The sequence below is a fragment of the Thunnus maccoyii genome, chromosome 24 (genome assembly GCF_910596095.1).
Source record: "Thunnus maccoyii chromosome 24, fThuMac1.1, whole genome shotgun sequence".
Classification (NCBI taxonomy): Eukaryota; Metazoa; Chordata; class Actinopteri; order Scombriformes; family Scombridae; genus Thunnus; species Thunnus maccoyii.
Window position 1 is genome coordinate 979,402 of NC_056556.1, and position 18,956 is coordinate 998,357.

Below are 18,956 nucleotides of genomic sequence, written 5' to 3' on the forward strand. Positions count from 1 at the left end.
TATACCTGCTAAACATCAACTATATGATGGCTTAACTGTCTGCAGCTGAAAGAAACGGATGGAAAATCAACCAAAACATGTGCCTCTGAAAAGTTTTATTTAATTCATATAGTGCAATAATTTTATATAACATAACAGTGAAAATGAACGAAATCATAATTTAATTTGTGTTTCATTTACATCATAATTCATGTTGATGTGAACATGAACTGAAGTGAAAGTGCATCACCAATCACTGTACGACATACAGAGTGTAAACGATGATTAGTTTTACAGATTTAATGATCTGATCATTCACATTAGCTGGACTAGGCTGAAATATCGAGCACCGGAAGTAAATCTACGATTCACGTAACATGTATTTACAGTGTAAGATTGACTGGCTGTGAAGAAATCATGTTTTATTCCCTGAGGTCTTTATGGAAAGAAATATTTTGCTCATTAGTGTGTTTTTGTTACACATTATTAAAATGTTCTACATATATATAATGAATGTCTGTATAACACTAATTTAAAACGTAGGCTGTTTATGTGAGCTAAAATCAGTTAGCTCCCAAGCTAATATTAGCATAATTTCTCCCAGTTCAGTAATGTTTAAGTACTTTATCAGCTGTAGCCTCATTTTGATTTACTGTTCTTCTGTTTTAGCTTAATTCTCGTTTTCGATCATTAGCAAACTGTGTCAATGGTGAAACTTTAAGGGAACGGAGAATCAGAGGCTAAAAGAGAAGAAGATATCAGGTTAGCTTTGTCGTACTTTCCAGTTTTTATAGATACGGCGTGGTCGATGATAAAAAAAATCCTTTTCTTGAATAAACTGTGTTAACTTAATCAGCAACCGTGCTACTTGGCTAGCTTGTTAACTGGTGGTAAGATAACTGATATCAAGCCAGCTAGCTTGGCGAGCTACTGTCTAATCTAATGAATTGTGCTGTATAAATAAAATTGCCTTGTCTTGTCTGTTGGGGCTGGTTGTTCCGGTTTGTTCCCGGCTAGCTAGCATGTTAATTGTTAGCTCAGGAACCTGACAAGTGGTCACTAAATAAAAGGTTTCCAGCTCCACCTTTGCGAGGATGCGTGATAAGTTTCGCTGTATGGTGTGGCTGAGCACTGAATGTCTTCACAGGTCTAAAGCTGGACGGACTCATGGAAAACGGGGGAAATGAAAGACAGTTGCGTTCTCGCAGGATAATTTATCTCTGCTTGCCACAACATGAGGGAATCAGACTGACCTGCTGATCTACATCAGACTTCAGATTTGTTTTCTTTTTATCTGTGTGCATATATTAGCTATACGAACAATAATCATTCATTTGCTTATGTGACTCCTTTTTTTCCAAAATTAAGGGGGTTGGGGGTTGTTGCAAAGACATTAAATCTGCTGTTTCGTACACTTTTCAAAATGTATAAATACATAAATGTGTATGTATAGATTTCTTTATATTTTAATTGCAAACATTCATTACTTGTACGGTGCTTTGGCAATACTGTATTTCGTTATGGTCATGCCAATAAATTTGAATTTGAATTTGAAAACTAACCAATAACACGACAGGACCCTACCCAAAAAGGGCAACTGCCTTCAGTATCTGTGAGGACCCCAGAGTCATTGTGTGTCTGTTGGTTTGTGGTAATTTGATTAACTGCAGATTAGTCTGAGAATATGCACCACAGTGATCAGGGCCAGGTCCTGTATCATTACCTGTGCATGGTGCATATCTTGAATCAATTTCTTTACAACTTAAGTATCACAAACATTAATCCAACAATGCTTTTAGTCTGTGAAGACCTGTACCAGACTCTTGGCCTCAGTTTCACCTTTTATTCCTCTACGACTGAGTTCAGTAGAGTTCAGTTGAGGTAGCGCATCATCGACTGTGACCGAAGGTCCTGATCCGACAGGGAGCAACGATCCGTTAGTGACGAGGTTCTCTGAAATGTTCTTGTAGAAAATGGCTCAGTGTGTTTTCATAGTTTTGTAGTTTTACAGATTCTCCAGTGGTCGTCGGTGGTAGTTTCTACTATCGTTGGTCGAGCGCCTTAAACCTGCACAGACCAGGGTGTGAAGGTGCCGGGCGCTGCAGGAGGACACTGCAACAGAAAATATTAAGTATGATTAAGAGCACAGAAACTGACGCAGTATTCCCAACACGTTTATATGTTTTAAAGTAACTTAAGTTCTGAAATAAGTTGTATCTGCAGCAGGGCAGCTGGCTGTAAATCCTCTAAATCCGTAAATTCATACATTGCAAATAACTTTTTACTTGATCTAGGGCCGACATAATCACATCAGGTTATCATATCAGTTTTACAAAATTCTGTTGTCCGAATGAATGATGCTAAGTTTACTGTCATTCCAAGATAACAGAACACAATTTTAAAATAGTTCTGGTGTTGTGGTCACTGACGGCTGTTTCCTACCAAAGCTACACCAAAGAGACAAGATCAGAAGATGGTTTAGTTTTGTCAGTTGTACGTTCTTGTCCATGCCCGATCCTTTCCTCAAAGAATTATTTCCACTACAGAAACAACTTGTACCAAAACTTTGTCACAAGACACCAAATGCACCGAAGTTTCTGTTTAAAATAAAACTTTTGCTATATTTTTCAGGGCTGTATGGGACGAAGATAACTGTGTCTGACTGACTTTTGATCTACTGAAAGGTAAAAAATGTCTGACTGAGGTGTTAATGTCATCAATAAATACTCTGATTATTGATGGTAAAATCATCAGATTAAATGAGCTCAGTTTTGTAGACTGTACTTGTTCGTGCCCGTCCTTTTCTCGAACAATTACTGCCACTACAGCAGCAACTTATATCACAACATTCAATGTATTAAAAATTCGTTTTTCTGACCACTGCATTCACTAACCTTTAAGCTGTTAACGTCCACAATAGTTAACAATACTCCAAACACTGACGAGGAGATGATCTGAACAAAATATGGTTTAGTTTTGCGCATTTCTTGTTCGTTCTCTGTGCTTTCTGAAAGCAGTGTGATAAACTCGAGCTGTTCCAAGAACAATCGTCACTGATATTTGAACATGTTTTCGTACCAGTTTGGTGAATCGGTCGCTGCAGGCGTTGCGGATCCTCTCGGCGGAGGCGGGGCTATCCAGCCTGAACGGCCCGCTGATTCCTGACTCTGCCCGGGCGGCACTGATGGCGTCTTTGATGGCGAAGAAAACCGACGATGCCAGAAATAGAGGAGGCTCTCCAACAGCCTGATGGGAAAAAAAATCAAATAAGCTGTTTTATCTGCTTTCCTATTAATTTTCTCAGCAGAAATCTGAACAGTGACGTTTAAAATGTTCTCAGTGTTGGTGATGTTACCTTGGAGGCAAAGATTGCCTTATCGTGAGGTGCGTCGCGGAGCAGCGAGACGGTTAGCTTGGTGGGAATGTCACCGAAGGCTGGGATCTTATAAGCACCGGGACCCCGAGTGAGGAGGACTCCTTTGGGGGAGTAATGAAGCTCCTCCAGGGTGAAGAGACCCAGACCCTGCATGAACGCCCCTTCCACCTGCAGAGACCACAGAAGACACTTTGACCTGAAGGCGGTGCTCGAGTCTTGAATGATGACCTTTAATAATTAATGATTTTTGACTGACTCATTGATCGACTTCTTCACTGATTGATTGACTCACCTGTCCGATGTCTATAGCCGGGTTGAGGCTGTGACCGACGTCCATCACTACGGTGGTGCTCAGGTTCTATAACACAAATATGTCACAAAAACATCTGTATTCGTATCTTTGTTTTGTTTTTTTGTTGAACTAGTGACAGAAAATGTGCCCCAATAACTCACTGGGCCTTATTGCTTAATTTCAAAAATGTGAAAATAAACAAAATGCAGGTTGTTCATGTAATGTGATGAACCCCAGATGAAAATAATGTTGGTAAGGAGACTTTATGACAAAAAAAGAGAAAGCTATTGAAAATTTGGTCATATTGCATGCACTTTTAAGTCAGCCCTTAACTTTATCTCAATATTTTTACCCACATTATCAATTAATTTCTAGCTTTATCTGCATTGCACAACAACTCTGGAGAAAACTGATGATCTTATTAAAAAGTTATTGAGGATCAACAGTGCAGAATTTCTGATTTTAAAACCATCAATACCTTTATGTTTTCGCTTATATTTCTTTCTGTTTTGGCAAATCTGCACAACAAACAGTCATGCTGCTTAATGCACTGAAACACTGATCAGTCTTGGGTTAGTTATGATACTGAATAAAGTGTTAAAAAAGAATATGATTTTAGGCAGTTTATGGACGACCATCCTTGATGTTTATTGGAGATATCACAATTACTGGAGAGATTGAGTAGCGCTGATCCAGCTGTATGTGTAAAATATCTGTGTGTTCAGTTACGACTGAGATTTTTGTGATTACTGACGTAAATTGCATAACAGTGTTGAGAGACTGGTACATGGAGATTCCGGATTTCAGTGGAACCTGTTACATACAACATGGTATCATCAGCATAAAAGTGTATAATTAATATATTTTCATATGATTTGTGTGTAGGGTAAACAACAGGGCCCTAGTATTGATCCCTGTGGGAAACCTTTAGGGGCAACAACAGTTTGAAAGAGTAATTTATTTACCATTTTCTGTTATGATTACCTCTCTAGATAAATGATTCTTCATAAAGTAAACACAGACAGTTTAGCAGAAGTACCGACCTTGTGAGCTCCGGTCAGACAGTCGATCTCCACCTCTGAACAGGCCACTCCGTAGCTGTAGTAGTTGAACGCTCGGCCAGAGTTTGAGTCAAAGTCATAACCGAGATCTGGAGTCCTAACAGGACACAGGAACGGTGAAACTCTGTCCTGGACTTTATTTATCAAAACATTTACTGATGTAGTGACTTATTCAGTGAACTCACTTGTAAAAGCCATTTGCACTTAGGTTGACTCTGTCGAAGTACGCTGCTTTCACCTGAAACACAGAAATATTCTCAGTTAAATGATTTAAAGCAAGGAAAATAATAAATACATAAAATCTCAGGAGATCCTCAACATTTTGACGATGTAAATCAAAATCACAGCTTAGTGTGTCATTGTTTGCGTCTCAAAATTGACCTGCTAAGTCATAATTACAAAATATGAAGTCACACCTGTGAGATAGTGAGTCACAAGTACATTTATTTTAACTGTATTTTCATGTTTTTACCATAATTTAGGAAAACAAAGTCAGAACTCGGTCGATCTAATGAGATACTAAGACCGAATTAAAAGATTTTAGCTTCCAGTTTAATGCACACTGTAAAGAAACAGAGCTAATGAGCTTTTATGCCAGCTGCTGAAGCTACTGACATCACAAACCTCGTCACAGTTTAACAGAATTTTATCTGTAAATCATCACTTCACCACTGAGATCCATCAACTTCCAGACAAACTAATATTTACCTCCAGGTGCTGACAGAAATCTGAGGAAAAACACTCAATTTATCATCTTAATGTACCTCTTTAAGTGACTTATTACCTTTAACAATTACATTTCAGTGTGCTTATTTTTATGTATTTTTAAGGAATATAATCAATGGATTTTTAGAATGATCACAACTGCTAATACGAATTAATGTACTGCAGATATTTCTCACCCAGTCTTCCCATGATCCTTTGGGGTTCTTATTCCTGTATGGCTCCAGGCGTTCTGCGAGGATCTGGCAGGCGTTCTGCACGGCGGCTCCATTGAGGTCGGAGGAGGCGGAGGCGGCGGTGGGGCTGGTGTTGGGGACCGTATTGGTGCTCGTCTCTGTGATGTAGATCTTTGAACTGGAGACACCCAGAACTCTGCTGGCGACCTGGAAACACAAACAGAGACAGTTTGTTAACACTTTTGTAGAAAAGTTATAGTTTTAAAGGTTCATGTAAAAGTTTGATCCAGTCAAATGTGATCTGTGATTTTACTCAGTTGAGTTTCATAATTTAAATCCCCAAAATTCATCAATCAGCAGCCACAACAGCTGATACTTCAGCTGAGTGCTCAGTTATCTGAAGCTGCCGTTCCTCTAAAGGCCTTTAGATGGCGCCATTTATACTGAAATAAACTGAAACCAACATCAGCATGACAGGTTGAAAGTGATTGTTGGATGGTTGGATGAGATAGAAAATGTTTTTTTTAGAATATTTATATGAGATTTGGAGTGAAGGAGTTTAAATGTGATTTTTAAACCCTTTTGAATCCCAGTTTAATAAATGATGACAATAAATCTTCTGTTTTATACACTTTTCGCCATATTTTCCCTGTTCTGCAAAAATATCTTTGGAAACTTTGGCTTCTACACTAGAAAAAATCAAAATTAAGTTTGAGCAATATTTAGCCAGACAGCATGAGCATGAACTGAGTTGTTTTGGTTGCCATGGCCTTTATGTGGTTTAATTAAAATAAGTTTATTTATTTGTCAGGCAGCTGCAGTAATGCTCCTTGAACATTTTTTACACATTTTTTTCCCCCCAATTCCCCAAAAGTACTTTGGAAACTTTGTGTTCTCCACCATAATTTAACTTTAAGAGTAATTTTAAACTAAACAACATGAGCCCCTGATTGATCCAGCAGAGTTGAAGTACCTGGACCATCTTGGTGTGGAGTCCCTGTCCCATCTCAGTCCCACCGTGAGTCAACAACACCGAGCCGTCAGTGTAGATGTGGACCAGAGCTCCAGCCTGCAGACACACACAGACAAGAGTTCACAAAAACAATCTACACTATATTATATTTGCTTTAACGAGATTCAATTGTCTTTAGTTTCATTGGTTTGTTACATTGAAATCATGTCACCAGAATAATTAGGATTTATTGTTTGGCATTCATTAATATATCCACAGCAAATTTTATGTATCTGGTCATTAGTTGTTGAGATAATAGGCAAAAAGTTAAAACCACTTCACAGAAAACCCTTTAAAGTGAATAGCAAAGGAGCAGCACAGACTACATAACAGACAAAACAATTCTGCAGAATTTTGTTTTAATAATTTAGTTCAGAAATTCTTTCTGGGTGAGTTTGTTTGGAAGCTGCTGATTATCAACTAAACTCATTAAACTTCCAACAGCTTGTTGGTGAGTGTTGGTGGATCAGACCTGGTTGAGGAAGACAGCAGTGAAGCTAATGCCGAACTTGGTGGGGATGATGGCGAGGCCTCGTTTGGTCCACCGGTTCTTTCTGACGGCAGAAAACACAGAGAGTTAATCTCAACCAGCAGGACTTCACTCGTAAGATAAAGACGGCCTAAAGAGCTCTGCAACTGCTCAGAAACTTCAGAGCTCAACATGGCCTCAGAAACTGTGGTTGGACTGTTTCTATCTGTTGCAGAAAGTGATGGAAACTTTGGCCTGTCCTTTTTTACCTGCATTAGAGCTCTACGGCAGCTCTGAAATGTTCGTCAGACTATTGCAGCGCTCAACAGTAGTCATACAATTCAGTCTGACCATTTTTAGCTGTTATAAATCTTGATGGCAACTCTGAAGTATTAGACTTTTCCTACCTGTCGTAGAGCCCAAAGGAGCTCAAAAACTTTGGTCAGACCATTTCTACATGTCATGTAACTCTACAAGGTCTCAGACACTTCTGTTTATACCTGTCATAGAGCTTGACAGGGTCTCAAAATCTTTAGTGTGACTGTTTTTACTATAAAGGTTGTAATGTTATAGTATTTTTACCATTACCATTTTTACCTATTGCAGAAGCCCACACAGTCTTGACCAATTTTACTTTTCATAGAGCTAAAAAGAGCCTCTGAACATTTCTACCTGTTCCTGACTTTGACTGGGGCTAAGCAACTTTGGTTTGGACATTGTTACGTGTTGTAGAGCAAGATGGTGGCTCAGAAACTTCAGTCAGACTGTCTTTATCTTATGTAGTACTAAAGACAGTTTTTACCTGTCATACATCTCGACAGGTTCTCAGGTATGTTTTCCCGGCTGTTGCTACCTGTCATAGTGCTCTTTGGGTCTCAGATATGTCTACCTGGCCGTTGTTACCTGTTGTAGAGCTCGATGGCAGCTCGGCGCTGCTCGTATTCGGAGCGTGCCAGGCACTCGTCCCAGCAGCGGTCCAGAGTGAACTGGTCCAGGACCTGGTTGTAGGGTGTTGAATCGCCCTCCATGTACAGGTTCAGCCGACGCACCTCCTCAGCCGGCCGGCCCAGACTCTGAGCCACATCTGTCATCCAGCTCTCAGCGATCATCATGCCCTGCGGCCCTCCGAAGCCCCTGAAGGCAGTGTTGGACGGCAGGTTGGTGCGGCACAGGAAGCCGTGGCCGCGCACATTCGCCACGTTGTACGAGTTCTCCATGTGGAACAGAGCGCGCTCCATGACCTCGACGAACAAACACAGATTGACATCAGCGTATCGTCGGCAAATACTGTGATGGAGGAACTCTGCAGTTAGCAGCGATACTCACTGACAGAGAGAGGTCCATGGAGTTTCCTGTGTTACTGTAGAAAGACACGTCCAACGCCACGACCTTCCCACTGTTTAGAAAACCCACCTGGAGCAAGAGAAGAAGAAGAAGAAGAAGAAGAAGAAGAGGAAGAAGAAGAAGAAGCATTGGAGACTCAAAAGTGAAGTTTCGACAAGAAAGATGACGGTGACATGATCCAACAGAGGCAGCAGAAATAAACTGTAGCTGTTTTTTGGATCCTGAAAAGTCAAATAAATTCAAAACAACTTTATTTATCCATTTAAGAGCAATTATAAACACCTTGTTACTCAAAACAAAAACTAAAAAATAATCTAATAAAAACAAGGTTACCCTCTGCAATTACTAATGCTGCAACTGACCATTATTTTCTCCATTAATCGATTAACTTTGATCCATAAAATGTCAGAGAATGGTGAGAAATATTGATCAGTGTTTCACAAAGTCCAAGACGACATCCTCAAATGTCTTGTTTTGTCCACAACTCAAAGATATTCAGTTTACTGTCATAGAGACTAAAGAAATATTCACGTCTAAGAATCTGGAACCAGAGAATTTGGACATTCACTTATTAAAAAATGACTCAACTTGATTAAACGATTAATTTAGTAGTTAGCATCTCATCAATTAATCATTGCAGCTCTTGTAATTACACACAAAACACACTTGGAAGCTGTCCTCTCCAGCAGGAGGCGTCCTCAAATTTTTCATTTCATTGATCAACCAGATATTAAAAAGAATAAAATGATGCAAAATCCATGGTGCACTATATAATAATTACACACAGACTAAAACACAGACTGGTTACAATAGGAAAAGGATCAATAACAGGAAGTCGTCTCACCTTGTATTTCCCGAAGAACGGATGTCGTCCTCCGGTGATCAACATGTCTTCGTCTCTGTCCAACATGCACCTGATTGGCCTCTTCAGCCTGATGAACAGACGCACAAAACATTAGAAAACTTAAAATAAAAGGGAAGACTAACTGAATTTGATTGACAGACGTACTTGTTTGCCGCCACGGCGACCACAGTAGACAGGATGGTGGTTCGGCTCTCCTTCCCTCCGAAGCCTCCGCCCATCCTCTTCACCCGGACGACCACCCTGTTGGCGGGGACGCCCAGCGCCTTCGCCACCAGAGACTGACGCACACACACACACATCAGTCAATAATGCAATTTAAGTCCTGTTTTTTATTATATGTTCTATTAATATACGTAGATGCAGTAAAAGCTACAGTAGAAGCAGCACATAGACAGTAGATGTCAGACATAAAGTAGATGATGCAGTAGATGCATGAACAGATGTAGTAGAATCAATAGTAAAGTAGTAATAGAGGCAGTTGTATATGCAGTAGATGTAGTAGTAGATACAGTAGAATCAGAATAGAATCAGTAGTATTGGAAGTTTTGTTAGCAGTAGAAGACACAGTAGATGCAGTATGTAGTATTTTAAACAGTAGAATCAGAGTAGAATTAGTACATTGTGCAGTACATGCAGTACATTGTGCAGTACATTGTGCAGTACACACAGTACATTTTGCAGTATATGCAGTACATTGTTCAGTATATGCACTATATGCAGTACGCTGTGCAGTACACACAGTACATTGTGCAGTACACACAGTACATTGTGCAGTACACACAGTACATTGCTCAGTGCATGCAGTACATGTAGTACATTGTGCAGTACATGCAGTACATTGTGCAGTATATGCAGTACATTGTTCAGTACATGCAGTACATGCAGTACACTGTACAGTATATGCAGTACATTGTTCAGTACATGCAGTACATTGTGCAGCATATGCAGTACACTGTGCAGTATATGCAGTATATTGTGCAGTATATGCAGTACACTGTGCAGTATATGTAGTACACTGTTCAGTACATGCAGTACATTGTGCAGTACATGCAGTATATGCAGTACATTGTTCAGTACATGCAGTACATTGTACAGTACATGCAGTACATTGTGCAGTATATGCAGTACATTGTGCAGTATATGCAGTACATTGTGCAGTATATGCAGTACACTCTCACCTGTGTTTTGGAGGCAGACTGCGTGGACACAAACAGCTCCATCTCTCCGTCTTCTCGAGGAACAGCCAGACTGACGTTTGTCTCCAGGTAGAAATGTTCCTGACCTCCCATGTGCATCTCACCTGACAGACAGACAACCAATGATCAATAATCAGTAATCAATACCTGATCAGCTGGCAGGAGAATGTCACACACACACACACACACACAGTCCTACCCTCCAGGATGTGGTCGGCCTGTTTAAACCCCGTCTCCAGGTCTCCCCTCTGCAAGGTTCTGATTGGCTGATAGAAGGACTTGGCGGCGATGGCTTCCTGTCAATCAACAACACAACACTCTAATGTCTCTATTACTTTATTTAATGTTCCACTTGAATGTTCAGGTGTTCAGGTGAAGCTGGTCTCACCTGGATGGTGACGACAGGCTGCAGCTCTTCGTACTGGATCCTGACGGCCTTGGCGGCTCTCTGAGCCTGAAGCTGAGTGTCAGCCACCACGGCGCCGATGATGTGACCCACACATGTTACCTGCAGGGAGGGAGGTCACGTGATCAACCTGCTCATGAAAACCTGAGTTAACTGATCGGTCAGACAAACAGAAACACACCTGGTGGTCGGCGAGGACGGTCTCGTCGTACTCGACCGGTCCGGTGGCGTTGCTGCCGGGGATGTCATCAGCAAACACGAAGCAGACGACGCCGGGCATGCTCCGTGCTGCTGCTGTGTCTATGGAGCTGCAACACACACACACACACCTGGTTACACAGCACAGGTGTGTGTTGTACAGGTGTGTGTGTGTGTGTGTGTGTGTGTGTGTTTGTGGAGTCTTACAGGATGCGGGCGTGTGCCTTGCTGCTGGTGATGAGCGCCAGGTAGAGCTCGTTCTCGTACAGCGGCACGTCGTCGCAGTAAATGGCCTCGCCCGTCGCCTGCTTCAGAGCCGACAGGTGCATCATGGGACGGCCCACCACGTCGTCCTGACTCCGCCCCTCTGGCACCGCCTGGAGGAGACACAGATTTACACACCTGGACACTAAAACTGAAAACATTAATCACCTGACGATCACCTGAAAAATCATTGACTTTATTCTAACTGATGAGTTTATCTCTCTGAGTGTTTGTTACCTGGTAGATCTGAACGCTGGTCGGAGTCTCTGGATGATAAATCTCAGTCGCACTCAGACAGTCGGACCCGACCTCGTCCACATTCACACCCTGACAGAGAGAGAGAGAGAGAGAGATTGTTAGGTGACCAATAGTGGTTGCTAAGTTACTGGTTGCTAGGTGAACGACAGTGGTTGCTAGGTGACTGGTTGCTGGGTGAGTGACAGTGGTTGCTAGGTGACTGGTTGCTAGGTGACTGACAGTGGTTGCTAGGTGACTGACAGTGGTTGCTAGGTGACTGGTTGCTAGGTGAGTGGTTGCTAGGTGACTAGTTGCTAGGTGACTGACAGTGGTTGCTAGGTGACTGGTTGCTAGGTGACTGACAGTGGTTGCTAGGTGACTGGTTGCTAGGTGACTGGTTGCTAGGTGACTGACAGTGGTTGCTAGGTGACTGGTTGCTAGGTGAGTGGTTGCTAGGTGACTGACAGTGGTTGCTAGGTGGTGGGCAGTGTGGTGAGCTGTTCAGGGGAACGTGGAGGCAGCGTGAGTTCGTATTAACGGTGCAACAGAGACAGAAAAGGTTTCTTTCCACCTTTGAGGGAAATAAAATATTTGAGGATTGAAAGTAAAAAGTAGAAACAGTCGGCTGACCTGCCCGCTGAGCTTCTGCAGGACTGTCAGGTAGAACTTGTAGAAGAGGCTGAGGGTCAGAGTTCGCCGGTACGTCACCATGCCGCCTGGCACAGAAGGGCTGAGGGTCATCTCCTCAGCCAATGAGGAGCAAACCTCCTGCAGAAGCTCCTCCCCCCACCGCCTGGATGACATCAGAGAGTATTACATCATCTTCCTCCTCCTTCCTCCGTTAATCCTGACCTGCTGTGTGTCTGTTACCTTCCCAACACTTTGTTCGCAGTCTTCTTCGCCAGCACCGTGGTCGGCGCCATGCCGCCGTAGCTCAGCCGCAAGTCCTCCACGACGTTCGTCCCCGGAGTGAAGGTGACGCTCATCGCCGCGGTGACGATGCTGATGTCATCCTCCCGGCGAGGCGACTGTTTGAAGGCTGAGACAAACTGACTCTGAGGAGGAAAAACAGAAACACCAGCGTCAGATCCTGAACAGAGTCTACAGTTCTGACAGCCGTCGCTAAGTGACTGATAGCTGTTGCTAGGTGACTGACAGTGGTTACTGGGTGGTCGCTAAGTGACTAGCAGTGGATGCTTGGTGATTACTAGTAGACAATGGTTGCTATGTTACAAACAATAGTTGCTAAGTGACAGACAGTAGTTGCTAGGTAACAGACAGAGGTTGCCATGGCGATGCTGTATCTACCTTCTTGCTGTAGGGGATCTCTATAGACAGCAGGATCTCTTGCGGTCGCAGAACCGTCTTCCTGTAACCTGTGAAGAACTTGTCGTCCATCTCAACCACACGGCGGCCATCTGTCACACACACAGGGTCAAAGGTCAAAGGTCACAACCATGGCTAAGAAACACCAGGAAAATGAACAAACCTTTAACAGTGTCTGAAAACATGAATAACTCAGATTTGCTGGTTGTTTGAACTGAGTGATTTGAATTTTGGGGGGCGGAGCAACACTTTGATTGACATTTTATTGTGACGCTGACATGGAGGTCAAGTCAAGTCCATTTTATCTATACAGCGCCAAATCACAACACAAGTTATCTCAGGACACCCAGATAACCCAACAACCCCGCCATGAACAAACACATGGCGACAGCAGCAGAGAAGAATGGACTCTAGGTGGACGCCGTCTGACCCGACGCCATCTGACTCCACCGCTCGGGTTGAGAGAGAAGCAAACACGACGTGAGTCATTTTGAGTATTTAAACCTCTGAACATGTTTTTTTTATAGGTTTCTCTTACACAAGCTGTGATATAAACTTATATAACACGCGTCTACAGACAGAAACAGTGACTCAGCAGTTTTAAAGGTCACTTGAACGCCTCCGGCCGAATACGGAGCACATAAACGCACCGCGACCTTCTGTTCTCATGGACGTTTTTCTCCTTCATCACTTCACATTTAGTATCCAGAGAAATGACTTTATTACTATATACATATATATATATATATATATATATATGTATATATATATATATATATATTAATATTACTATATATGATGAGTGTAAAGGATGAAATGAAGTGTGAGCTCTGATCTCAGTAACGAGCTGCTGATGAAACAGATTCGTGGAATAACAAGTTGTGTGAGTGTGTGAGTGTGAGTGTGAGTTTGTGTGTGTGAGTGTGTGTGTGTGTGTGTGTGTGTGTGAGTGTGTGTGTGAGTGTGTGTGTGTGTGTGTGTGTGTGTGTGTGTGTGTGTGTGTGAGTGTGTGAGTGTGTGTGTGTGTGTGTGTGTGTGTGTGTGAGTGTGTGAGTGTGTGTGTGTGTGTGTGTGTGTGTGTATGTGTGTGTGTGTGACCTTTGTCCATCAGTGTGAGTTTGCAGCCTGCAGCCATAAAAACAGGGTTGAGGTCTGATATGGGACTCGCAGTCATGATGTTTCCACCAACAGCCTGAAACACAAATATATATATTTAGTTATTATACAGAAAAAACAACACAATGTTTTAATATAACAATAACACAATGTACAATATCATACTGTATAACACAGTGCTGTTTATAGACAGTAATGTTCTTTAAAGTGATAACATTCAAGCTTTCTGAACCTGCTCTTCATCTTCTGGGAGCGCTCCACTCTCCCAGGCCCCCTGAACTACCCGCAGGCTCTGTGTTTCTCTTGGAAAAGTCTCCTATCTCCTGATATCCCTGAACTACCCATCAGAGCTGTGTATTTGTTGGGAACACTGGGAAACGTCTGCTCTCCCAGGCGCCCTGAATGTTTTACTGAAACGTTGCTGAATCAGTTCAACCTTTGAAACAAACTTTTGATAATTGAGCACATTTCAGGACCAGTGTGAAGCTCAGAAAAACCAGCTGCTGTGAACGCAGAGAATCGAACCTGTGACCGATGAACAGAGTCAGACTCACCGCAACGTTTCGTATCTGCTGCCCGGCGAACCAGCGCAGCTGCTCCAGGACGGCGAGGAAGACTTCGGTCTGGTGAGGAGGAAGAGTCGCCACCGCCTCCCTAAGCACCGCCCCCATGTGGCTGAGAGTGCACGCTGCACCAAACACCACGCCTGCACACACACACACACACACACACACACACACACACACAGTTTATTCTGATGCTACACAAGCATGCAAACTACACTCACGTTAAAGGACGAGTTCACAGTTTTTCAAACGGTCATAAACCAACAGTCAGTCATCAAATGAACATTAAAGCTGTGTTTCTTGCTGTAATCATTCCTCCTGTTCATACTGACCATTAGAAGATCCCTTCATAATGACCTTACAATGGAAGTTTATCTGAAGCTAATATGAAGCTTCAGCGTCCAAATGAGTCAAATCAAGTAGATATCTTTCAACGTTACAGTCTTTTTAGTGCCAAAGTTCCTCTTTTTGTTACTATACTTCCACCTGCAGCTCAACAGGGAAACACTGTCCGAGGAAACACAAAGAGGGAATTTGATGCTAAAAAGACTGTAAATGTGTCAGATATCCACTTGATATGACTAACTCAGACTGCTGAAGCTGAATAGAAGCTTCACACAGACTTTTAAATGACTGTGTGGACACACTGTGGATTTTATCCTCCATCACTTCCATTGAAAACACATTTGAAGGATCTTTAATATCCAGTATGAACAGGAGGAATGATTACAGACACCTGACTGCTGCTGGTTTAACACACTGGGAACACTGGGAACACTGGGAACACTAACTGCACGATGCAAAGAGTCTGAAGCGCTAAGGGCTGAAGCTAAACTACTGTTCTGTTACGTGACCTGAAACCCAACAAGTCCTGAAAACTATCAGGTTTCATGTTTGTAGCCAATTTATATTTTCATATATAGTTTAAACTCAGATGTATCAGACTCACCGTCATCAGTGTGCGTCACTGCGTTCAGCTCGGGGATGAAGGTCGGAGCCAAGATGACCGGATACAACATGTTCTTAAACTTCACTTCAATACCTGCACACACACACACACACACACACACACACAGTGAATGACAGAATGACTGAGTGAATGTGTGTGTGTGTGTGTGTGTGTGTGTATGTGTGTGTGTGTGTGTATGTGTGTATGTGTGTGTGTGTGTGTGTGTGTGTGTGTGTATGTGTGTGTGTGTGTATGTGTGTATGTGTGTGTGTGTGTGTGTGTGTGTGTGTGTGTATGTGTGTATGTGTGTGTGTGTGTGTGTGTGTGTGTGTGTGTGTGTGTGTATGTGTGTGTGTGTGTGTGTGTGTGTGTGTGTGTGTGTGTGTGTATGTGTGTGTGTGTGTGTGTGTGTGTGTGTGTGAGACAGACTCACCCACTTCAGTGTTTCCCACCACCACTCGGGCGTCCGGATGTTCCCACTTCAGACGCAGAAACTCGTCCAGACTGCCCGGCTGCAGCCACGCCACCCTGTCGCCATGGAAACGCAGCGACTGTGACCTCTGACCTCTGGTGAGAGACTAGAAGAGACGAGAAAAAGGGAATCATGAGACATTTTTAAACTATGAAAGATGAAAAAAAACGTGTGTTTTGTTTCCGTTTCTCACCATGAGCTCAGGAGGGAAGATGACTTCCTGCGTCGGGTCGAAAGGTGCAAAATCTGCTGTGTTAAAAAGAGACGAAGCTTCCTGCAACATGACCAGCGGTGGACAGTTAGTAGGATTTGTAAATGCAGTATTTTTACATGGTTGTACTGATACTTTTACTCCAGTAAAGGATCTCAGAGAAAACTCACATCAGCATCTTCCTCTGGAGGTTTCTCAGGTGCGTTCCCGTTGGTCCGACAGCAGCCGTTGTCCCGCCCCCGACCTCCGCAGCAGCCTCCCTCCTGGAAGAAGAAGAAACAAGACGACGAGTTCATGCATCTGTGTTTCCCTCAGCTGCGTGATGAAGATACACAGTTACACTACAGAGCAGCTGTTTACCCTGAAACATCAATAACAAGACATATCTCATATCTTTGGATGTTTGATTGGAAAGATTTCTGACTTTAATTCTAATTATAACTGTTGTGATTATTATTAACTTCCTCTTTCATCTGTTTCACACCAGTAACATCTGTCTCAGCTGATCTGATCACAGGTGAACAGCTGTTAGAACAGATGTAAACGTCCGATCACTCATGAACCACGTTCATTTAGCAGCGTTACCATGGAAACATTAAAAGGTGAATCTGTATCGACAGATGATTCCAGATGAACACAGTGTTCAAGGAAATATTGGTTTGCTACTGATGACAGTGAACTCCTCTTTTGTTCTGCGTTATATTTATATGATGTGATTTATTAAAACAACTAAACGACCTTCCTGTTCGTGGAGTCTGATGAGAATAAACGATGAACCGCTGCTGGACGTGTGAAACTGCCTCAATCACTTCAGAAGGAAACAACATGTCGTGTCTTTGCTGTGAAGACGTGTGAAGTGGGAAATATCACATGATGATGTAACTGGATGATGAATTTATGTTTATATTTGTTACTTCCTCAGTTTGCTGAACATCCTGAAAGACGCTCAGTCAGCTTCGATGTCTGACTGTGTGTTATTGATGATTAACATGCGTGACGTTAGTGTCTGGGTAAATAAGTCTGTTATATAGTAACTCATAGACGACCTCAGTGTGTCAGTCAGTGAAAACAAAGACTGAGCCTTTATTGCTTTTTATAAAATGTAATAATAAACATTAAAACATAAAACAACGTATACGTGATGATACATAATCTTTTTGGCTCAAATAAGTCATTTATTTAATAAACCTTACTGTGAAGCAAACAAAGGTTTCCAAGTTTCAGTAGAATGAAAATACTTTTTGAACCTTTTTGCTTCCCGTATCTCCAGCATACGGTAACCTGGCAACACTATGGCGGCGTAAAGGGAACGCTGGTCCTGCACACTGTATTTAGATCACTTCTACTCAGACACACATGAACTATCTCTACATGCCTTTATTTATTTATTTATTGATTGATTGATTTGTGTCTGCATTGATTGGTTTTCTGACTGTAAGAATAAAACGTCTTTAAATAAATTGCAGAAATTATTTAATCCAGCCAAATATTTCAGGGCAAAATAGAAATGATTGCGAATCTATTCAGCCTCACATGTGACTGAATGGAAATAATGATAAATGAATATAAAATGTGTTTCTAGCAGATTATAATAATTTCATCTAAATGAAAGTTTAATGAGGAAAAAAAACATCATGGAAAGAAAAATGAAAGCAGGAAGTTGTTTAGGGTTGTTTTGTTTATGTAACGTGAATTTGACTTCTTATATATTTATTATATTTATTTATGTATTAGCTTAGATAAGTGTAATGTAGACTCTGGATTTGTGAAACCACAGTAAAGCTGCAGTTTGTGTTTTGACTTGTGTTTTCTCACATGATCGACCCCGAAGCGTTAAAGACAATGAACCTACAGAGAACGCCTGCATACAGTATGTGCCCATACAAATACAGCTTTCTACAGAAGAAATATTAAACTGAAATATGAGATCTCGTATCAACATGTGATCATGTGGCCCGGATTGGCAACTGGGAGCACTGGGACAGTTCCCAGTGGCCTGTGTGATTCATCTGCTGATTGGCTTGTTTCTGTCACTTCAGCTGTGATATTTTGTACAAGTTGATCACTGAGTTACAGTGATCTGGATGTCTGCAGACAAAAGCATGAATGAGAGTTTGTCCTTCACTGAATGAATGAAATAATTAATCTTAGCAACGCTCCGGGTTTGATCGATAGCTGCTTTGGTGATGTTGCTAAAATGTTTAGAAAAGTTCAGATCCGAATCAAAGATTTGTGGCTTCTTGGCTGCACTGCAAACCTCGGAAAATTAAAGTCTGTCTTATATAATCTATGGAAAGAAATATTCAGGTGGCAGATAACTTGACTCAGTGTCAACATGTAGATGGAGAACAGTAAAGGCTGAAGAATAGACCCCTGAGGAACGCCGCAGGTGGTGTTTGCATAGCTAGAGAAGACATTCTGATACAGAGAAGGTTCCCTCACTCAGGTGAGACTTAACCTATTAACATCCACCGGGTCGCCGGTAACCAGCTTAAACCAGTTACAAGCAGCTTAGCATCATGTAGTAATGAGTAAAAGCAACTGGCACTACTTGGAGATGTTTTGGAGAGGTTCAGGGACACCAGTGACACCACAAACTAAAAACTCCCTAGCTCCTATAAGGTTAGGTCTAGAGGTCTGGAAGTTTATACAGGTGTGGTTGACAAGATGCAGACGGTATGTGGTGATTTACATAGTTGTGGCATAAATCATGTCCTA

At 42.1% G+C, this 18,956-nt stretch overlaps 2 protein-coding genes across 5 annotated transcripts in view; both read right to left on the reverse strand.

Moving 5' to 3' along the window:
• LOC121891678 (protein NLRC3-like) overlaps window positions 1–18,956 on the reverse strand; it is a 1,105,688-nt gene that overhangs the window by 420,837 nt on the left and 665,895 nt on the right. The gene's annotated exons all lie outside the window — the stretch shown is intronic.
• xdh (xanthine dehydrogenase) overlaps window positions 1–18,956 on the reverse strand; it is a 25,391-nt gene continuing 6,435 nt past the window's right edge. For 3 of the 4 annotated variants that reach the window (XM_042404190.1, XM_042404189.1, XM_042404191.1), the window contains 28 exons: window positions 16,409–16,501; window positions 16,221–16,301; window positions 15,989–16,133; window positions 15,556–15,648; window positions 14,595–14,746; window positions 14,023–14,116; window positions 12,907–13,016; window positions 12,469–12,653; window positions 12,229–12,391; window positions 11,599–11,688; window positions 11,305–11,474; window positions 11,081–11,207; window positions 10,882–11,001; window positions 10,693–10,789; window positions 10,476–10,597; window positions 9,442–9,575; window positions 9,277–9,364; window positions 8,415–8,501; window positions 7,992–8,329; window positions 7,092–7,173; window positions 6,581–6,676; window positions 5,611–5,814; window positions 4,894–4,946; window positions 4,691–4,805; window positions 3,648–3,713; window positions 3,335–3,523; window positions 3,058–3,225; window positions 2–2,091 (listed from right to left, as the gene is read on the reverse strand). In XM_042404190.1, the coding sequence (XP_042260124.1) occupies window positions 2,041–2,091; window positions 3,058–3,225; window positions 3,335–3,523; window positions 3,648–3,713; window positions 4,691–4,805; window positions 4,894–4,946; window positions 5,611–5,814; window positions 6,581–6,676; window positions 7,092–7,173; window positions 7,992–8,329; window positions 8,415–8,501; window positions 9,277–9,364; window positions 9,442–9,575; window positions 10,476–10,597; window positions 10,693–10,789; window positions 10,882–11,001; window positions 11,081–11,207; window positions 11,305–11,474; window positions 11,599–11,688; window positions 12,229–12,391; window positions 12,469–12,653; window positions 12,907–13,016; window positions 14,023–14,116; window positions 14,595–14,746; window positions 15,556–15,648; window positions 15,989–16,133; window positions 16,221–16,301; window positions 16,409–16,501 (3,513 nt within the window). In that variant the 3' untranslated portion in view covers window positions 2–2,040. Of the gene's footprint in view, window positions 2,092–3,057; window positions 3,226–3,334; window positions 3,524–3,647; window positions 3,714–4,690; window positions 4,806–4,893; window positions 4,947–5,610; window positions 5,815–6,580; window positions 6,677–7,091; window positions 7,174–7,991; window positions 8,330–8,414; window positions 8,502–9,276; window positions 9,365–9,441; window positions 9,576–10,475; window positions 10,598–10,692; window positions 10,790–10,881; window positions 11,002–11,080; window positions 11,208–11,304; window positions 11,475–11,598; window positions 11,689–12,228; window positions 12,392–12,468; window positions 12,654–12,906; window positions 13,017–14,022; window positions 14,117–14,594; window positions 14,747–15,555; window positions 15,649–15,988; window positions 16,134–16,220; window positions 16,302–16,408; window positions 16,502–18,956 lie in introns of all 4 variants that reach the window. The other variant, XM_042404188.1, reaches the window with a different exon arrangement.